This window comes from Trachurus japonicus, chromosome 11 (genome assembly GCF_045865225.1).
Source record: "Trachurus japonicus isolate A0001 chromosome 11, Traja_1.0".
Lineage (NCBI taxonomy): Eukaryota > Metazoa > Chordata > Actinopteri > Carangiformes > Carangidae > Trachurus > Trachurus japonicus.
Genome location: NC_140917.1, coordinates 5,581,720 through 5,601,910, shown reverse-complemented (window position 1 = coordinate 5,601,910; position 20,191 = coordinate 5,581,720). Strand labels below are relative to the sequence as shown.

Below are 20,191 nucleotides of genomic sequence, written 5' to 3'. Positions count from 1 at the left end.
ATTTCCCAGGGCTCTCCTTCTGCAGAGCACCAGCTGCTCATTAGCAATGCACCTCTGCGTGGTGGGCAGAGACTGCGCTACTCTGCACCCACCCAGCCAACCCCCCCCCCCGTCGCACCGGTAGTGACGCCGTCAACCCCGTTACACGCCGGGCCTCAGGCTACCCACTGGCTCGGGTCGGGTAGCCATGTTCTAATCAGTACACACTGGAGGACATTGACCTGTTCCTGTGAAAGTGGCTGATTATTTGGCTGATTATTTTCCTTCCATTCGTAAGTTCATTAAGCGTGTGTGTTGAAAAGGCTGTCTGCCACCAAGAGCTGAGAAGAGAGTGGCTTATCACTGACCACTAGAGGGTGCACTGTTGCAGTTCTGCCTAGCAACAGGAACCACTTTGGACTAGTTTGCCAGCCAGAGCCGCCGCTCCCTATACGCAGACTACGCGCTGTGCGTAGGGCCCCGTGATCCATGGGGGCCCCCTATTGCGCCATGGTAGCCTCCGCAAATGCGCAAAGGATGTTAACCCCGGGCAGCGCTATAAGTCATCCCAAGACATTTCCGCATCACGGTATGGCCTTTCTCAGTAACAGCCTCTGTCCAGAGACAGACCCTCTGAGAAACACCAGAGAAACCGCCACCTCAAAATCCAAGACCTCCACACTCTCCAAAAACTCACCTGCTATCTATAGACAAAGAGAATAAAAAGACTTATATTGACAATTGGATGAATGAAATCAAATCCATCAATAAATTGGAATACTATTGCTCACTGGATAGAGACTAGAGTAGCCTATTCTCCAGCACAATATCTGGTCAGCGTACAAAACCCCGAACAAAGACAAACACTGACAATGTACAGACTCACCGACCATCAACTACAGGTTGAAAAAGGTCGGCATAAGAAAGAATGAAGAGTCTGCAAACACTGTTCTTCAGGAGAAATAGAAACTGAGGCCCATTTCCTCCTCTCCTGCCCCCTGTACCAAACTGAGAGAGAGGTTTTGCTACAGCAGATAACGGCAACAGATCCATCTTATCAGGGAAAAACATGTGATGAACTGTTAAAAGTCTGTCTGGGAAAAGAACCACAATTTATAAAATGCTGCACAATGTGTAACACTCTGCCATGATACTAGAGAAACACACAGATGATGATCACAACCGTTATTGATATGATATAATAAGGTTGTTGTTATTTTTTATTTCTTTATTTTATGTATTATTATTATTATTATTATCATCATCAATTAATATGAACTGTATATATATTTTTCATTATATATAACAACTTGCAACTGCCTAATGATACCCAATCTGTGTATAAGAGAGAGAGAGAGAGCACTTCATCAGCACACACACACACATAGGGTATACAGTGTATATATATACTTTTTTTAATATATTTTTGATTCTGTGAGTTGTATTTGTTTTGTTTCATTGATTCTTGATGCTTTGGCAACATAGTTCTCGTAACATTCATGCCAATAAAGTGAATTTGAATTGAGAGAGAGAGAATAGTTCTGATCTGTCAGATATGATTTGTAGAGAAGAGTTAACAGCCAGTCAGTGTATTTAGACTGTTACTAATAAAAGTCACTATCTAGGTCTAAAGTCGATGCTGCCTATTAATTATTGATAGGCTACAGTACTTGACATACATGATGTGTGGGTGAACAGTGATTCCTCCTCCTCTCCAGGTGAAGCTCCACCATTCAGTCCATCAGGAAACAGTCAGCTTTGAGCTTTAGTCTGTCCAAATGTAACCGACTAAAACAAGATGAAAACTTTGTTTTTGTTCCTTCTTCTCTGTCATGGCTCTTCAGCAGGTAGGACAATGTTTGGTTTAAACATGTTTTGTGCTCTGTGTTTTTGCGCACGTTACACTTCTGTATGATTTAGTTTCACTTAGAAAACCGTATCACCATCTTGCTGTCCCTGTAGGCCCTGTAGGCCCTACAACAAGTGACGGTACGTTTTGAGGTTGAGTGTGTACTTCGACTGAAATCCTTGTTTTGTCCCACAGTTACTTACTCCCTGAAGTATTTCTACACTCAGTCTTCTGGGATCCAAACCTTCCCAGAGTTTATAAGTGTCATACAGGTTGATGACATCCCGGTGTTACGCTGTGACAGCGACACAAAGGAACTTGGACTAAAGCAGGACTGGGTGAGAGAGGTGTTAGATGCGGAGCCTGATATACACACGACCACCACTGAGGAGTGTGTGGTTCAACCACTCATCCTCAAAGACAACATTCATATTCTCATGCAGCTCTTCAACCAGAATGGAGGTACAGTACATGTCATTGTTCATTTGTATCTACTGTATATGTAGGCTATATGAAGGGACTATATGGAGGCCCACACAAACAAATAACTAAATGACCTTGATCAACTGAAAATAAATCAATTAAAACTGTTCATTAGGCAGTAAATAAATAATGGTGACAAATGTTGAATTAATACATCTGCAAATTTCTACACATGCTAATATTTTATTGTTCCACAAAAATAGAAAAAGAGGCTGTAAAGCAGCTATGTCATTGTCACTAATGTAGTATTGGTCATAATGTAGTTTTTGTGTTTGAACACTGGGTGGAGCTATTTCACCCTAACCCAGCATCAGCACAGGAAATACAATAAGATACAGAGTTTGACTTAATTTGGCTTTATGAATATGTTATTTTTTCTAAAATGGTCAACAAATGTATTAGATATCACTGTGAGCCAATCCAATCTTGGGTGTAACGTACCAGGTTATTTCTGTCCATGTGACAGTTATGTGGCATTGCCAGAACAGGTGCATCATTGTTTCAGGTTCAGACTCACACAATGAGCAGTCCACAAAAATGACTTTCCTAAAACATAAGCAGATAAAGTTTGACAGGATAGTATCTGGGAATCAGTTTAACTCCTGCATCACGTCACTGCGTCTGTGAGCGGGTATCTGCATGGGGGGGTCCACACACTGATTCAGTTCAGGTCTAGGTAAGCTACAGGTGATGAACTGTGTGGGAGGGTGAAGTAAACACTTTAAAACCTTTTTGAAGTGGCGGAGCATATTAAAGAACCCTGAGGGGTGTGAGACTATTTTTGCGGACTAATTTACCCATGAGTGTACTCCGGTAAGAGAGAAACCAGGACACATTTGACCTTTTTACTTCTTAGAGCTCTGAGCAGCCAGGTAAGTACACACAATGTCAATAACACCGACTCAATGAGAACCCCAAAATGTAAACATAGCTGTCACTCTAAATAGACTGACCCAATATAAAACAGACCAACTAAAAGATGCCTGACTAAAATGTCCAGTTACTTGATTAAGATTATTACAAGATTATATTAATGAATTAACTATTATTAGGCTATTTGCATACCCTTAGAGGGAATTTATTTAAGCGTGTTCAGAAAGACACAGAGAAATGGAAATTGGAGTACAAGTAGCCTACAAGTACGGGAACTTACCTGTTAAGACTCACGGCTCAACAAGAATTGAACTGTTTTGCCTGTGCTAAGGTGAGGAAAATGCACAAAGTAATAAAGGGGTCGCCACATTCAAAGTGAATCAGCGTAATGGACATTGGTTTATTGTTTTAGTCAGAAAACACATCCAAATAGGTTCTCACCGTTCTCCCCCCAATGGCTCAAATAAATGTATTTGTATTTTAGAGATTTTTGAGATTAAACTAAATCAAATGAAGTTAAGGTCACTTGCAGCACACAGGTTCACTTTCTTTTGTTTGTTTTGAAAATAAGAAGACATCATGATGTGGTCTGCTGCCATTTTCTTTAATGTAAATGGAAAATATGATAGGTTTAAGACAAGAGAGTTACAAGTCTGTGAGAACAGGATAAAATTGTGCATCATACTGTACAATGAACAATGTGTTACATCACTGTCGATCATCTGTCTCTGTCTCAGGCGTCCACATCTTACAGAGGATGAGTGGATGTGAATGGAACGATGACACAGGAGAAGTTACTGGATTTCTTAAATATGGTTACGATGGAGAAGACATGTTGAAATTTGACCTGAAGACACCGAGATGGATCACTCTAATACCACAGGCTGTCATCAAGAGACTGGGATGGGAGGGTGTTTTAGAGGAAAATAAGAACTTCTTACCTCATGTTTGTCCTGAGTGGCTGAAGACGTACGTGAAATATGGGAGGAGCTCTCTGAGAACAGGTAGAGTCACATGACCTGATGTAGTTTCATTACATAATATTCAAACAGATTAATCAGACTGAATCACCACTGTGTCATCACTGCTCAGTCTGACATCACCTTCTTCAACAGGTGAACTTCTTCTTCTTCTCTGTCAGTAATGATTTCCTTTAGTTGTGTAGCTCTCTGGTTGGTAATATTTGGGGCTCAAGATGAATATGTGGTTATGTACATGTAGTGAATTAACTTGAAAGAAAAGGTGATCCCATGTTGTGAGTCCAGGGCTCCAGACTAACATTTTTTACAAGTAGCACAGTGGCCCTTAATTTAAAATTTTAGGAGCGCAATCAGAACATTTAGGGGCGCACAATGGAGATCGACTCAAATAGCAAATATCCACATTTCCTTTTCATTCATGAACCGCACACACATTGACCTGACACCTGTAATGAAAGATTCCAGATTATTTCAGTCGCCCCTTCCACATTTCAACAGCTATTATTATTATTATTATTATTATTAGCCTTTATTTAACCAGGTCGGTCCCGTTAAGATACAGTGACCTCTTTTCCAAGGGAATCCTGGCCACAACAGCTTCAAGTTGCAACAATGAAGAACACACAGAAACTCACACAACAACACACAAGATAGAAGCAACAGGACCAAGACTCCAGATTGACATTAAAAAAAGAACAAGTGCGATATGAAGCTGCTCCAATGTCTCGCACACTGGTTTTCAAAGTTGCAAGATTGATGAGCTCCTAACTAGTGCATTCCAAGCAGCAGGTGCAGCGTACTTTAAGCAGTGCTTACCAAATTCAGAATGAACTTTGTTGCTCGTTTGGAACTTGTTGGAACGTTAGCAGTAATTGCTTTGGGATTTAGAGATGTTCGTGAACAGCAAACAGTAAATTTACTGGTTCTGAATATTTCAGCCTTAATTTCTCTCTCTCTCTCTCTAGTCCCCCCCTCAGTGTCTCTCCTCCAGAAGACTCCCTCCTCTCCAGTCAGCTGCCACGCTACAGGTTTCTACCCAAACAAAGCTGTGATGTTCTGGAGGAAAAATGGAGAGGAGCTTCATGAGGACGTGGACCAAGGAGAGATCCTCCCCAACCATGATGGATCCTTCCAGAAGAGCATTTACCTCTTATCAGTCAAAGCTGAAGACTGGGGGAACTCTGAGTGTGTGTTTCAGCTCTCTGGAGTGAAGGACGACATCGTCACCAAACTGGAGAAAACAAAGATCAGGACCAACATGGGTAAGAACTGACTCAGAGATTGATGAAGGTGCGAAATACATTTGATTTAGTTTATTGGAGGGTTCACTGTGGTTTCTCCTCTGACCTTCATCTGCTCAGGTTGTGATTGGTTTGTTGTTGTTTCTCCAGCAGAGAGCTACACTACTACAATCATCATTGTCATCGCTGGAGTCGTCGTTATTGCTCTCGTCATCGGTGCCATTGAATTCTTCATCTACAGAAAGAAACATGGTGAGAAACTGAAACAAACACACTCTTCACAAGTGAACAAACGCATCCAACAAACTCAGTTTCAGCAGCAGAGAGAGCTGCAGAGTTTAATGATGTGACTAAAGCATGATGATGGAGGAGAGATAATCTAGATCTGAACGAAAGGCTGAAGGATTTCTGCATCACTGAATTCTGCTGTTTTAAACTGTAACAACCAACATGATTTGTATTTTCTTCTTATTTCAGCCAGGCGTGCTCTGTCTCGTAAGTAAAATTTGTCTCTGTTGTGTTTTCTCTGAGCTCACATGAACTCTGTGGAGTCAAAATGTTTTTATATTTTCTGTGTCAGTTCAGAAGAGGATGGAGTGAACATCAGCTAACAATGTGTTTCTGACCTTACAGCTGTTGACAGCCAGGGAGTCACGGAGCAGCTGAATCCAACTACAGCTGTCTGAAGGACAAAGAGCTGGATCTGAGTTGGTCCTGACCAATCAGTAGAGACCTTCCAGATGAGTGTTGACCTGGACGTCTCATCAGTCAAAGCTGAAGACTGGAGGAGGTACGACTGTGTGTTTCATCTCTCTGGAGAGAAGGATGAAATCGATAAAAAAGACTTTTAAAGGAAGCCTTTTGTTTGAAAAGTCCAGTTACTTTTACTTCTGCACTATGACGACCTGGACGACTGAGAACCTGCTGTTGTTGGAGTCTTCTTCTTCCTAGAGTCCAGACTCAGACATCAGGTTATTGACAGGTTTACTGGCAGCTCCAAATAAGCGTGTGTGAGGTTGTTTGTCTCTACATGTCGACCCTGTGATGGACTGGTGACAGGGTCCAGGATGGACTTTATTCAGCAGAGACTGGCTCCAGCCCGCTGAAACTCTGCACTGATAAACACACAGCAAATGGATGGAAAACTGGATCTAAGACATTCACACTCCCCACCCAACCCCACCATGCTGTCTGGTACAACACTTCATCAGATACAGTTTAAGGAGAATTTCTTAGAGCCGACTGAGTGTTAACTGATGGCTTTTGGTAATGTTTTTGTCTTTGTTTTTTCTGTATATGGTCAAACATATTTTTTTGTCAATAACGTATGTATTTATTTTGTGCTGTGCAGCTTTTTTTTTATTAAATAAAAACCAAGCCTATTTTCTAGGCCTTTTCTCAAAATTGCATATCCATAATAAAATCAGTATATCTCTGCAACCACAAGGTCTATTTGAATACTTTTGGTGTCATAGTAAAGGGGAAAAAATAGAATTTGCTGAGATGTGTAAATTTCAGTATATGTGTTACTGGTGAAGAGTAAATTAAGATGGCACACAGAAAGAAATTAATAAAATTAATATTTGGCCAAAAATAGTGTCCTTCAGAATGATGCTGCTAAAGCTCATAATCTATATCAAATGATTGTACAATGTATGAACATTATCTCAGCAGTGGTTGATTCTGATAAAGTGAAGCAGTACAAAATTATTGAGATTTTACTACAAAATATTCAGGCGAGCTTTCTAAAATGTCCATTTTTGGCACAGCTTGGAACCACCTGCCACTATAAACCATTGTTTAATCTTTATTTTCACACAATTTGCGTAAACTAACTGAAAAAGAATCAACAGGGACTAAATGACAAGCCCTCTGTGTCCCTCTGTAAAGCGGCTCTGACGTGCTGCAGTTACGCCTGGCTCTATCTCTGCAGCGGATTGGTTGATTCCCCACGTTGATGTGATTGACAGTACTGGCAGCCAATCAGAATCAGCCAAATCCTGAACTATGTGACGCTCCTAAAGCCCGTCCGGACCGATTTAGATGTAACACCGGTCAAAGTTCAAATTGGAAATATTGTGGATTTACCATGAAGATTTACCCATAAAACAAACAAAGCAAAAGCTAAAGCAAAACAGCAAAGGTAAGAGGAAATTAACCATGTTTTGGCCAAGCAGTGTTTGTGTTTGTGTTTGCTCGACTTTGCTCGTTGTTGGCTTCTCCCTCTGCCGTGCGGCTGCTAGCTTCTGTGTTAGCCGCGGTTGCTACGTAACGTCCCAATGTTTGTAGGCGGCTCTTTATGTGTTTTGCATAATGTACAGTGCCAGAAATGTGGCGACTGGGTCCACACAGAGGTGCTTCATGAAGTTTGATGTTTAGTTGTTTATTTGAGTAGTGTTTGGGCTGTGTTTGGGTCATATAAACATGTTTTTTACACGTTGTAGCCCAGCTTCTGCTGTTTAAAATATAACTATATTCTTTCATAATTTGTGCTGTAGAGGCTCTGTGGTTTTCCTGTATGTTTACCAGTCTCCCAAATGGGGGACTTTGGGATATAGCAGGTTCCACACATTGATCTGTGACTGAGTTTCATTAGCTGGGAACTGTAATGTAACAACTTAAAATATACATGACATGTAAATAAATACACATTTTTGTCTCAAACAGGAACTGATTGTTACACTACTGATGATGTGTTTAATGTTTCATCTAAAATCTAAAAGGTCATGAGGTCATCAGGTGTGTTCAAATCTGTCTGTCTGATGTGATGTCATGAAGATGTTTCCTTGAGCCTCAGTGTTGCACCACAGATGGATGCAGGTGGACCCTGGTTCGTTCATGTGCAATCAGAACATTCAACGATTACTTGAAGATGAAGGGTTAATGCAGCAAAGGTCTGTCATAAACAAATGTAGTAGATCAGATGATTAATATCACCCATGTCTGAGGTAGGACATTAAATAAACTGAATGTTAAAATCTCTAACCCTGAACCATATATAAAAAGAAAAACAAAAGCAGGTCAAATTGAAATTAGAGGCAGGTGTTTGTTACAGAACTTAAGCAGCTGAACGAGTCCAGGCAGATCAGCAAGAGCAGATACATTTAATGCAACACAAGTTACACAACCAATCAAAAATGTTCCCAATCCACAATCCACTCGCTTGGTCAGGAGAACGTTCCTGTTTACAGACGTAAACACACCCACAACACACACACCCAAATGCTCCTAAATGAACCAGGAACAAAGACAAGATTCACAGCAGGTGATTTACAGCTCCTAACTTCTACGACTTCTTCAGTCCAAGATGAAAATATTTTTGTTACTCATCTTCTGTCGCCTTTCATCTCCAGGTAAGAAACATTTTAAATCTTTAATCTCTCTGTTGCAGCAGCAGCTTTGTATCGTAAGAAGTGTGTGTGAAACTAACCAGAGAACAGTCATGGATGAGTTTAACAAAAAGCTGAATTTGAAACCTTGATTTGTCCCACAGTGAAATACTCCCTGATGCTTTTTACCACTACATCTTCTGGCGTCCCAAACATCCCAGAGTTTATGGGTGCTGCCCTGCTCAACGATGTGCCGGTGGGATGCTGCGACAGCCACAGAAAGATGGTCGAGTCCAAACACGTCTGGATAACAGCATATTTGGATCACAATCCTGAAGTACTACAGTGGTTCACCAGACAGTGCATAGATGATCAGCCCGGGTTCATAAAATCCATACTTTATCTTTTGATGCAGACCTTTAACCAAACTGGTACAGTCCTCTATTTTATATTTCTGAGTTCAAGATACTATATAATTAATCTGAAATCCCTGTATAATGTGACTTTCATAATCTTCTTACTTTTCCTTATAGACCTTTTTATTATTATTGATGATTTGCTCATTACTTGTTTCTGCACACTTTAGACATTAAAAAGTACAAATACAGATGGGAAACTCATTTTCAAGTCTCTCCAACTCACAAAAAAAATTAAGTGAGTTTAACTTAATGGGACTGTGATTGTTTGCAGGCAATCCATTAATCCTAGCGCTGTTGTGTTAGCCAACATGTGCAGGAAACTCACTGTCATGCAAACAAGTCCTATTATCACCATATAACATTGCAGCTGCTCTCACATCTGATTTAACCTCCAAGAAAAGTGGTAGTTTATCACAAAGTGTCTTTACAGCATGAGTCAGACTGTCAGACTGATTTGTTGCCACGTGACAAGAATTTAATCATTTTAATAACCATGGTCAGTCTACAGTAGCAGATGTCCAGAGCCATGAAAATATGATAACATTGATAATATAAAACCGGTTTGTGCATCATTTTGAAATCAACACAGATTGTCTGCTCTTTAATCATGACCATGAAGAACATTTATTGTCCTTCCAGTGGAAGAAATGTTTATATCATTACTGTTAACCTTTGTCTCTGTCTCTGTCTCAGATGTCCACGTTTTACAGAACTTCATTGGCTGTGAGTGGGATGATGAGACTGGAGACGTCACAGGTTTTCATCAGTACGGTTATGATGGAGAAGACTTCATATCATTTGATCTGAGGACACTGACTTGGGTCGCTCTGAAGCCACAGGCTGATGTCATCAAACTGAGATAGGATGCTGAGAAAGGCAGGATACAATACATTGAGAACCTCGTAACTCAGTTTTGTCCCAACTGGCTGAAGAAGTACGTGAACTTGGGGGAAAACTTTCTGCTGAGAACAGGTAGAGTTGATGTAGTTTCATCATATCATTCAATTTGGTTTAAAGTGAAAAAAATATCAATAACTACTTCACAGCTATTCCATGAAATATCTCAACGTCTTTTTAATGGATTAACAGATGCTCCTGGTTTGCAGACAATGTTTTGACAATTTTACACAGGTGTTTAAAGGGATAGTTCACCCAAAATTCAAATTTCTCATTATCTGCTCACCCTCATGTCGACTAAGGGCTGGGAGAAGTTTCAGAGTCCTCCGTGGCTTCTCGGAGTTACAGCGGGGCTCCGTGCAGCACTGCATGTCCATATGATGGCTCACTTTTCTTCATCCAAAAAGACACACCAAAAAAACATGCAAATACCTCCATACTGCTTGTCTGTAATGTCCCTCTTGTATTAAAGCCCCGACATGAGAAATTGTTCCAAAAAAACACCCCCTTCTCCTCCCCCTCCAGTCCCCCCCTCAGTGTCTCTCCTCCAGAAGACTCCCTCCTCTCCAGTCAGCTGCCACGCTACAGGTTTCTACCCTCACAGAGCCCTGATGTTCTGGACCAAAGATGGAGAGGAGCTTCATGAGGACGTGGACCAAGGAGAGATCCTCCCCAACCATGATGGATCCTTCCAGATGAGTGTTGACCTGGACGTCTCATCAGTCAAAGCTGAAGACTGGAGGAGGTACGACTGTGTGTTTCAGCTCTCTGGAGTGAAGGACGACATCGTCACCAAACTGGACAAAGCTCACATCAGGACCAACATGGGAAAAAATGGAATCAGAAATGATCAAGGTGATAAAGAACATTTTATTTTTGCTTTTTTCACATTCCAAGTGCAAAGAGTGAAAAGACTCACTGACAATCTGTAAAGCTTCATCTTTATGTTTAATTCATGTTTCTGTCAGAAATCTGAGGAGGTGATGAGTGGATGAATATGACACGAGTCTCTGCTCTAACCTGCTTCACCTGCACATTGTGTGATGATGGTTTTGTTTCTTTGTGTTTTGTTGAACAGAGAAGTCCAGTGACACGACCGTCGCCGTCGTTGTTGCAGTGGTTGTTCTTGTCGTCGTCCTCATTTGTTCTGTCGTTGGATTTCTGGTCTACAAAAAGAAGACAGGTGAGAGAGTCCAGCAGCTGAGTGGATGTTTGTGTCCAGGCTGCAACACTGAGTCAAAATGTGATAAAGCAACAAGTGACAAGACTCAGAGTCTGATGAAACTCTACACTTCAATATGAAAATGTTTGACAAGTCAACTTCTTCTGTTTTCAGCTGAACGCCCTGCACCTCGTAAGTACAACTAGTTTTTCCTCTACTGCCTCTGAACACATGAACGTTACAGTGGGTTAAAGAGCTTTAACTAAACTGTCCAGACAGGAAGTTCAGTGTGTGATGATGAGTGGACTAACAACATGTTTGTGACTTTTACAGCTCCTGGTGACTCTGAACTCACTGAGAACCTGAATCCAACCTGAAGCTCTGGGATTATTTTCTGTAAACAGAGTCTGAGTGACAGCTGCTTTTCTACTCTGAAGCTCTGAGAATGTCATCTGTATATTTAGATCTGTACATAAATGTTAAATAAATATATTTTGGTCATGAAAAATGTTCTGTAATGGGAAATTTTGATGTTAACCCATATTATGCTTTACTGACAGCAGTGTGAGATACACCCGATAGAGTCCACTCAGGACAGGTTAAAGGTCAGGAGCCAGAGAGGCTCCTACGACAGAGTGTCCTGTGGAAATTTACAAGGGATTGTTGTGTCCTGGTGGTGAAGCTAGGCAGAACCACCAGAGTGTCATATATTTTGTCTGCTGTTATGTATTTTGGGAACTATAAAGATAGTGAGCCTGAGAACATCTTCAGGCCACTCACTCACTGACTGTACTCCTGTTCGGTTGTGTTTGTGTGACTCCATTCATGAATGCTTTATTAAAACTCAAGAAAGACAGCTGACGTGTCTAGATATTCTTTCTGAATACCTTATTGAACGAAACAACATTATTTGCCACCGCAGTTCTTTCTGTATTTTCATTTGATTAGTGAGATGAGAAGAGAAGGGTCAATGCAGGTGATTAACATCGCCCATGTAGGAGGACATTAAATCATCTGTATCCACAGAGTTGACATCCTCCACTGATGAACTATAAATAAAAAGGAAAGTGGAATCAGATAACATTGAAAGTAGAAGCAGGTTAAACAGATTTTGTTACAGGACTTTAGCAGCTGGACAAGTGTAGGCAGATCATCAAGAACAGGTAACACACATTTACATTAACATTAAACACAAATAATCAAAAATGTTGCAGTTCCTCGTTCCCCACATGTCAGAGCTGAAAACAACAACAACATTTCAATTCTTATTGGTCAGGAGAGAAGTTCCTGTTCACCAGTCACGGGTCATCAAGACTTAAACACACCCACAGAAACCAAATACTCATGTTGATAAACCAGGAAACATCAGTGAACCAAAACAAAACTTCACAGCAGCTGACTTCCAGCTCCTCAGCTCTACGTCTCCTTCAGTCCAAGATGAAATTATTGTTGCTGCTCGTCTTCTGCCACTTTTCATCTCCAGGTAAGAAACACTTTAAATCTTTCATCAGTTTCATTTGGTCCACGAGCTGCTGTGGAGAAACTGTCCATCAGTCACAGTGAAGAGTGGCATTAGTACAGACTCACCGACGGTCTGTGGAGCGTCGAGCTTTGTTTCAACACTTTTTACAAATCCACTGTTCATGACCTGCAGTCACTGCTTTAACAGAACAAATTGGGACAGATTTTCTGCCACATTCCTGCCTCTGTCTTCACGTTTTATCTCATCTGCATTCTTTGTTTTAACATCTCGTCGTGTCACCCTATCATAGATATCTATATGACAGTCCTCTTGCCTCCAGTGTCTCACACAGAGATGAGTTGGTCTGATGTTGATGTGGAGACAGAAAACAGACAGAAACATGTGACAATAAGGGAAAAAACAATGTCCTCCCTTTTTCTGTATAGAGAATTATCCTCATATTATTATGCATGACATATTAATATATATTCAGCCAAGGTTATGCTTATGTTAAATCTGTGCAGGACATGGTGAATCCTTTAATTTGGAAAAACACATAGAAAAACACTTGTAACATTTGTAGCAGTGAGCAGTTTGTGATAGTTAATGTCAAAAATATATTTTATGGTTTTTAGAAACCGAGGACATAAGAGCCATTTCTCCTTTTTGAATCCATACTGTTGTAATAACCTTGTCTGTCCCACAGAGGAACACTCCCTGAAGTTCTTCTTCATCGAGTCTGTTGGAGCCCCAAACATCACAGAGTTCATGTTTGCTGCAGAGGTTGATGACGTCACAGTGGCTTACTGTGACAGCCACACAAAGACTATCATACCGAAGCAGGACTGGATGAAGAATTATTTAAAGCGAAACCCCGGTCATCTGGACTGGTGCAGGAGACAGTGCTCTAATTTTCTACCTGGGCTGTTCAAGGACTTACTGAACGGTCTCATTCAGATCTTCAACAAAGGTCAAGGTAAGTTACAGTATGCGTAGTATGTGTGCAAAATGAAATTTCAATGGTTAATGTTCCTCCCATTTCTACTGATCATCTTTGATCATCAGTCAAGGTGCTTCAACACGTTGGGGGACACCAAATATATTTGGATAGTTCAACATTTTTGGTAAATTGGCCATAATCCCTATAGTTTTAGGAGTAGGTTCGTTACCTTTAATTGTCGGTGCAAGCTATTTTTAGAACGGTGGAGCAGAGCCGCAAGCTGCTCAGAGCTACGCTACAGAGGCTCATGGGATTTCTTGGTTTCCCTCATCAAACTCATTAAATACACAATCCAACAACTCCACAACGCTCTGGTGGACAAGTTGTGACCTGCACATTCACCACGCTATGAGATAATAACAGAACGTTACGAGAATTTGTTGAATTTCCCTCTAAAACAACTCTGTCTGGTAACGTTCTGTTATTATCTCATAGCGTGGTGAATGTGTAGGTAACAACTTGTCCACCAGAGCGTTTTGGAGTTGTTGGATTGTGTATTTGATGAGTTTGATGAAGGAAACCAAGAAACCCCATGAGCCTCCGTAGCTTAGCACAGACAATTAACAAACCTACTATAGAGATTATGGCAATGGGCCAATTTGCCAAAATGTTGAACTATCCCTTTAAGTCTGCTGGTGGAGTGGTTTTGTCTAGGCTGAAGAATCATTTGTCTTCCATAGCTCTCACAACATCACAACACCTCAGACATTTCCTCGGTTCATTTTCAACTCCGGTCATATCTAGTTTCATCTATGGGCGTGCAGATGGACGCATTAGAGCTGCTGCTCCATCTAAATTAGACTACATAACCATTTACATGAATATTACTTTATCTTATATTCTGTTATTGGAATATAACTAACTGGAGTCTCTTTTGTCCGTCTCTCTACCAGGTCGACACATCTTACAACTGAGGAGTGGCTGTGAATGGGATAAAAATTCTGGAGAGATCAGTAGTTTTGTGCAGCTTGGTTATGATGGAGAAGACATAGTATTAGACCATCATACAGGAACATGGCTGAAACCTGAAGATGACATCATCAAACAGAAATCGAGCGAAGAATTAATAAAAATAAATGGGGACACCTACACTCATGCTTGTCCTACATTACTGAAGTTGTGTGTCCAGCATGGGAAGAGCTACCTGCTGAGAACAGGTAGAGTCACTGCTGGAGTTTCTTATTGGACTGCTTCATATGGATAATTATCAACAATGTGTATTTAATACTTTAACACCGACACACTGTATTGACCAATTGGCCTTCAGATTAAATGGTACCAATTTTAGCCACGTTTGCTGTCAACGTGAAATGTCTCAACAACTCCTGTATCAATGCATCATGGGAGATTTTAGCACAGATGTTGATGTTTCTGGTGACATGTGGATCTAACATCTCCCTCTCTCCAGTCCCCCCCTCAGTGTCTCTCCTCCAGAAGACTCCCTCCTCTCCAGTCAGCTGCCACGCTACAGGTTTCTACCCTCACAGAGCCCTGATGTTCTGGACCAAAGATGGAGAGGAGCTTCATGAGGACGTGGACCAAGGAGAGATCCTCCCCAACCATGATGGATCCTTCCAGATGAGTGTTGACCTGGACGTCTCATCAGTCAAAGCTGAAGACTGGAGGAGGTACGACTGTGTGTTTCAGCTCTCTGGAGTGAAGGACGACATCGTCACCAAACTGGACAAAGCTCACATCAGGACCAACATGGGTAAGAGTGAGACCAGAGATGACCGTCCTCTCTTTCTTTGGTCTTATTGTCATTGGTGTGTGGACACAGTGACATGTAAGTGAAAATCAAAGTCTCTGTAACAGTTCAGTTTACTTTGTCTCCCTCTAGTGGATTAAACATGATCTTCTCCATCCTGTGTTAAAAAGTGAGACTATGCAATATTTTTACCTCAATTAAACAGTCTCAGTGTAAGTGTGATCGTTAAATGACTTGTAACGTAGAGAATGGAGACTCCCTGCCTTCCAAGTTCTGTCACTTGTTGCTTGTAAACCAACTTTGCAAGTTCAGAGCCTCCGACCCAATGACCCAGCTCTTGTCTAGACAGAACAACAACACAAACGCACCCCGTAACCTGTAATCTCTTGTTTATGACAGATAAGACTACACAAATATACACAACGTATATGATCTTTAACGTTATCCACTGCTCCATAGATGGCCTTATCGCCTTTTTTGTTGAAAACAAATGCACATGTCCAGGTGGGAGGGGGTTAGCAAAACAGTGAAAAAGTGACCAGACTTGCATAGTTCCACTTTAAAGGGGAACTATGCTACATTTTTACCAATTAAACTGAGTAATTGTGAGTGTACACCTAGCGTCTCCTGGCTGAAAACCAACCTTGTAAGATCAGAGACCCCAACCCGGTGTCCCAGCTCTCGTCTCTGCGGCACCGGCACACAAACGTAACGCGCCCCGTAACCCGTAATCTCTTGAAACCCGTAATCTCTACACAAATATACACATCATAACATTGTTTATGATAAATACAGTTATGTACCACTGCATGGATTGCTTTCTTGTCAGCTATGTTGGAAATAAATGCTCATGCGGCCGAGAGGGTTATAGCAAAACAGTGGAACTTGACTTGTATAGTTCCCCTTTAAAACACAAACTTGTTGTTTTGATTCCAGCTCCTTCCTTATTTGCTGCTGTTGTCGGAGGTGTTGTTGTCCTGCTGCTGCTGCTTCTCTGCACCTCTGGATTCTTCATCTGGAAACAGAGAAAGGGGGGTGAAGGACAAAGACGTTTTTACTTTCATGAAGCTATTTTGACTCCATATTATGATCGTTTGACTGCCAAAGGACAACAGGAGCAAACAGTCCTCAACAGATGTAGTGTGTTGGTTTCCTCTTCCAACATGACTGTGCACCAGTGCACAAAGCAAGGTCCATAAAGACGTGGATGACAGAGTCTGGTGTGGATGAACTTGACTGGCCTGCACAGAGTCCTGACCTGAACCCGATAGAACACCTTTGGGATGAATTAGAGCGGAGACTGAGAGCCAGGCCTTCTCGACCAACATCAGTGTGTGACCTCACCAATGCGCTTTTGGAAGAATGGTCAAAAATTCCTATAAACACTCTCCTCAACCTTGTGGACAGTCTTCCCAGAAGAGTTGAAGCTGTAATAGCTGCAAAAGGTGGACCGACATCATATTGAATTCTATGAGTTAGGAATGGGATGGCACTTCAGTTCATAGAATGAGTAAAGGCAGGTGAGCGAATACTTTTGGTAATATAGTGTATGAGAAAGCTTTCAATTGTATGCGGGTGTGATTCGACTTCAGTGAAATATGTATTTATGAAAGCAATATTTGATTTTTGCTGATAAAAAGCCAAATAAGTTACAGACTGGGGCTTTAAAATAACATCTGTGAACATGAAACCCTGAGAAAAAATATCTGACAGATCAGTGAGAACCACTGTCTCATATTTCTCTCTCTCTCTCTCTCTCTCTCTCTCTCTCTCTCTCTCTCTCTCTCTCTCTCTCTCTCTCTCTCTCTCTCTCTCTCTATTTGGATCATTGGTGTTTTGACTAAATGTAGTTTCAGTTGCCAGGGGAAGTTAAACCATAAACACATCACATGATCATTCATCACTGATCCACATGTATTATTTCAATAGGCTCCCTGTCCTTCAAGTTACAGCAGATACTGTGGACAGGCTACAAGAGCCAAGCGTTTGTTTCTTCATCCACCAGGAAGAAGCGATGGGCGGAGGACAGGCTGAGCTCGGTCCTTCAGCTGAACCTCTTCATCAAAGAAAGATGAAAAAGTTGTGTGTGTTGCTTCTTTGCTGTCACGTTTCTTCAACAGGTAGGATCACATCAACTTTTTAACATTTGTTTTAACTGTATTTTGTTCCTGATGTAGTTTCACTTAGCCTATACAAAAAAAGACAAAAAAAAAGGTATTTTAACTATAATGAAACATACTGTAGGCCTATGGTATATCAAGGATGATGTTACCATAGAAGAGTTTACATTATCATCAAATATGTAGAGGAGACCGGGGATGAGTACCCGCATTTGTCCTCACACAGAAATCACAGAATTCACTGTTTGATGTCAAATGCAAGGAGTGCCGCTGTTACAACCTACTCCACTACCAGGGTCGGTTGTAACACAACCTGGGGTAAATTGTAAGAGTGAGATTAAAAACTAAAAACTGAGACCAAACCAAAAAATATATCTATGTTACTCATGTTCCAACACTGAAGTATCTTCTTGTGGTTCAGTATGAACAAAAATAAGTCATCACTGATGGATAAATGAAGAACAGTGACAGTGGTGTGGATCCTAACATTAGTGAAGGAAAGATGGTGACACTTAATGACACATAATGACACAACAAAGATAATTCAAACTTCAGCGGTATCTATAGGGGAGAGTGGGGTAAGATGAGCCACCCCTTGTTTCTAGGAAACTATAGGAAAAAATAAGCATGTGACCAAATATTTGGGAGGCAGGCATCATTTCATGGAGTCTGTGAAGGTTAAAACCATGTGAGTAAAGTGGTTTAACATTTATGACCCAAAAATCATTTTTCACTCTCGCAAGTTAATTTTGTCAATCATAAGTTTTATGAGAATTGTGTTTAGACCAAAAGAGATTATTGTAAATTTGTTTTATACATGGGTTGTGGTATCTATGAACTACAACATGAGGTAGTAAACTTAGCATGAAAGTGCACAATTTTAGCTGTGGGAGTAATAAACCCAAGCTAAGGTAGCTGTGGGGTAAATTGAGCCACCTATCCTATACACTTAGTGAATGTATTTTGGCTGTATATGTCCAAATGATTAAATCAAGATTCTGTATGTTTGTGATTACAATAAGTATGTTCCTATAAACAGGAAAAGTTGTTTATAGTGCCAAACTTTACTTTCAAAGAAAAATATCTGGGATTCTTCCCAAGATGCCACATAATTCCAAAAGTCCCCATATCTCAGTGAGTTGGTGGCTCAGCAGGAAGTCCCTGCAGTTTGTGTTCACCTGTAACCTGGACAGATGAAATATTAAGTAAAGGGGGAGGTAGGAGATGGAATGGAAGGAAAGAAGGGGGGGTTGATCAATTTACCCCACTCCTATGGTCAACTTACCACATTCATGGGGTAAGTTGAGTCACAAGACCACTTTTTTTGAACATGCTATATTTTAAAAACAGTTATATTTACACTCATTCTGTTAATTTGTAGGGATGCAAAACATCCTGAAATATATGCAGATGTGTTAGTTAGCAACAAAACTATAATTGTCTTAATGTAGTGATCCTGAATACAAAAAGTGGCTCAACTTACCCCACTCTCCCCTACTTGTCAAAATTTAGGATAGGTCCAAAATATTAGTTTCTGACCTAAAAATTAGTTGTGTGTATGTGACTTCACGAGCTCGCACCAATTAGCAGTAATTAGTAGGCTAATCTACGAATGATCAATGCAAAGGCAGATTCTTTCTTTTTCTTTTACCTTTATTTAGAACTCAAGGGCCATTGGGGGTAAACCCTCGTTTCCAGTGTCCTTGAGAGCACATCAAATCAAAACAGCAGTCACATAACAGTCGCATGAATCACAATAATACAAATCAAACAGCAGTCACATAGAGCATAATCACACATCATCAACAATTTTAGGATTATTTTTTGAAGCAGTTACATTCAGAAGTGTGCATGTTTATGACAATGTTTTTAAACTGGTTTTGCTCTGCTTAGTCCATCCATTCAGCTGTCTTGAATTAACAACCTTCAGCCAATCGAAAAATAGTATTTCTTGTTGCTGGGTAAATCTGAAAATAGGTTTCGGCAGCGCTGAATGCACACGCTCCTAGAACGCACACGAATGCTCTGAACATGTGCACAGGTTGCAGACGAGCTGGAAGTGCTTCATTGCCTGCTTATTAAAATGTTGGTTTGAACTTCAGACACAGAGATTTAAATGAGAGCCCCGTGTCTCTGTCATCAAGGCATCAACATCTGCCACAAACACAACACACATTTATGAAAAATACATATGCTAGAGATATGGTCTTGAAATGGTTCCAGTTTCTACTGTAAGAGGTTTATATATTTTATATATAACATGTGTTTTTTACTCTAGGGATATTTCATATGTACATATTTTACCTTTGCAGAAGGGAAGTGAAGATGTCATATTGAATACAAGTGAACATCCTGTTTGTCCCACAGTGCAACACAGTCTGCAGTATCTCATCACTGCATCATCCGGATTCCCAAACTTGCCTGGGATTACGATTGTTTTACAGGTGAACGGCGTCACCGCAGGTTACTGTGACAGCAAGACGAGGGTGGAGACAAGACAGGAGTGGGCAAAAGAAATGTATGATGACCACCCTGAGGTGCTGGAGCGGTACAATGAAGAGTGTGTTTTTTATGTGCCTTTAATCTATAAAGCTGCTCGTGATGTTTTGCCACTCAAACAATTTGAAGGTAGGTAAGGTTGCAGTGTAATTATAGATAATTATAATAATTTAAAAAAATTCATATTCAT

General features: G+C 40.8%; 2 protein-coding genes across 2 annotated transcripts in view; both read left to right on the top strand.

Moving 5' to 3' along the window:
• Nucleotides 1–20,191, top strand: part of LOC146978008 (major histocompatibility complex class I-related protein 1-like) — a 143,202-nt gene that overhangs the window by 113,530 nt on the left and 9,481 nt on the right. The window lies entirely within an intron of this gene.
• LOC146978009 (major histocompatibility complex class I-related protein 1-like) lies at nt 8,656–16,815 on the top strand. Its single transcript, XM_085790440.1, has 5 exons — nt 8,656–8,758; nt 13,381–13,650; nt 14,568–14,831; nt 15,083–15,385; nt 16,790–16,815. Exons 1-5 carry the CDS (start codon nt 8,713–8,715, stop codon nt 16,813–16,815), a joined length of 909 nt encoding a protein of 302 aa, XP_085646566.1. The 5' UTR covers nt 8,656–8,712.

Excerpts from the sequence above, each read along its gene's own strand:
- LOC146978009 (XM_085790440.1), top strand. The coding sequence starts at position 8,713 with ATGAAAATATTTTTGTTACTCATCTTCTGTCGCCTTTCATCTCCAG. Across the intron at positions 13,651-14,567 it reads GATCTTCAACAAAGGTCAAG|GTCGACACATCTTACAACTG; the intron begins GTAAGTTACAGT and ends TCTCTCTACCAG. Across the intron at positions 14,832-15,082 it reads GAGCTACCTGCTGAGAACAG|TCCCCCCCTCAGTGTCTCTC; the intron begins GTAGAGTCACTG and ends CCCTCTCTCCAG.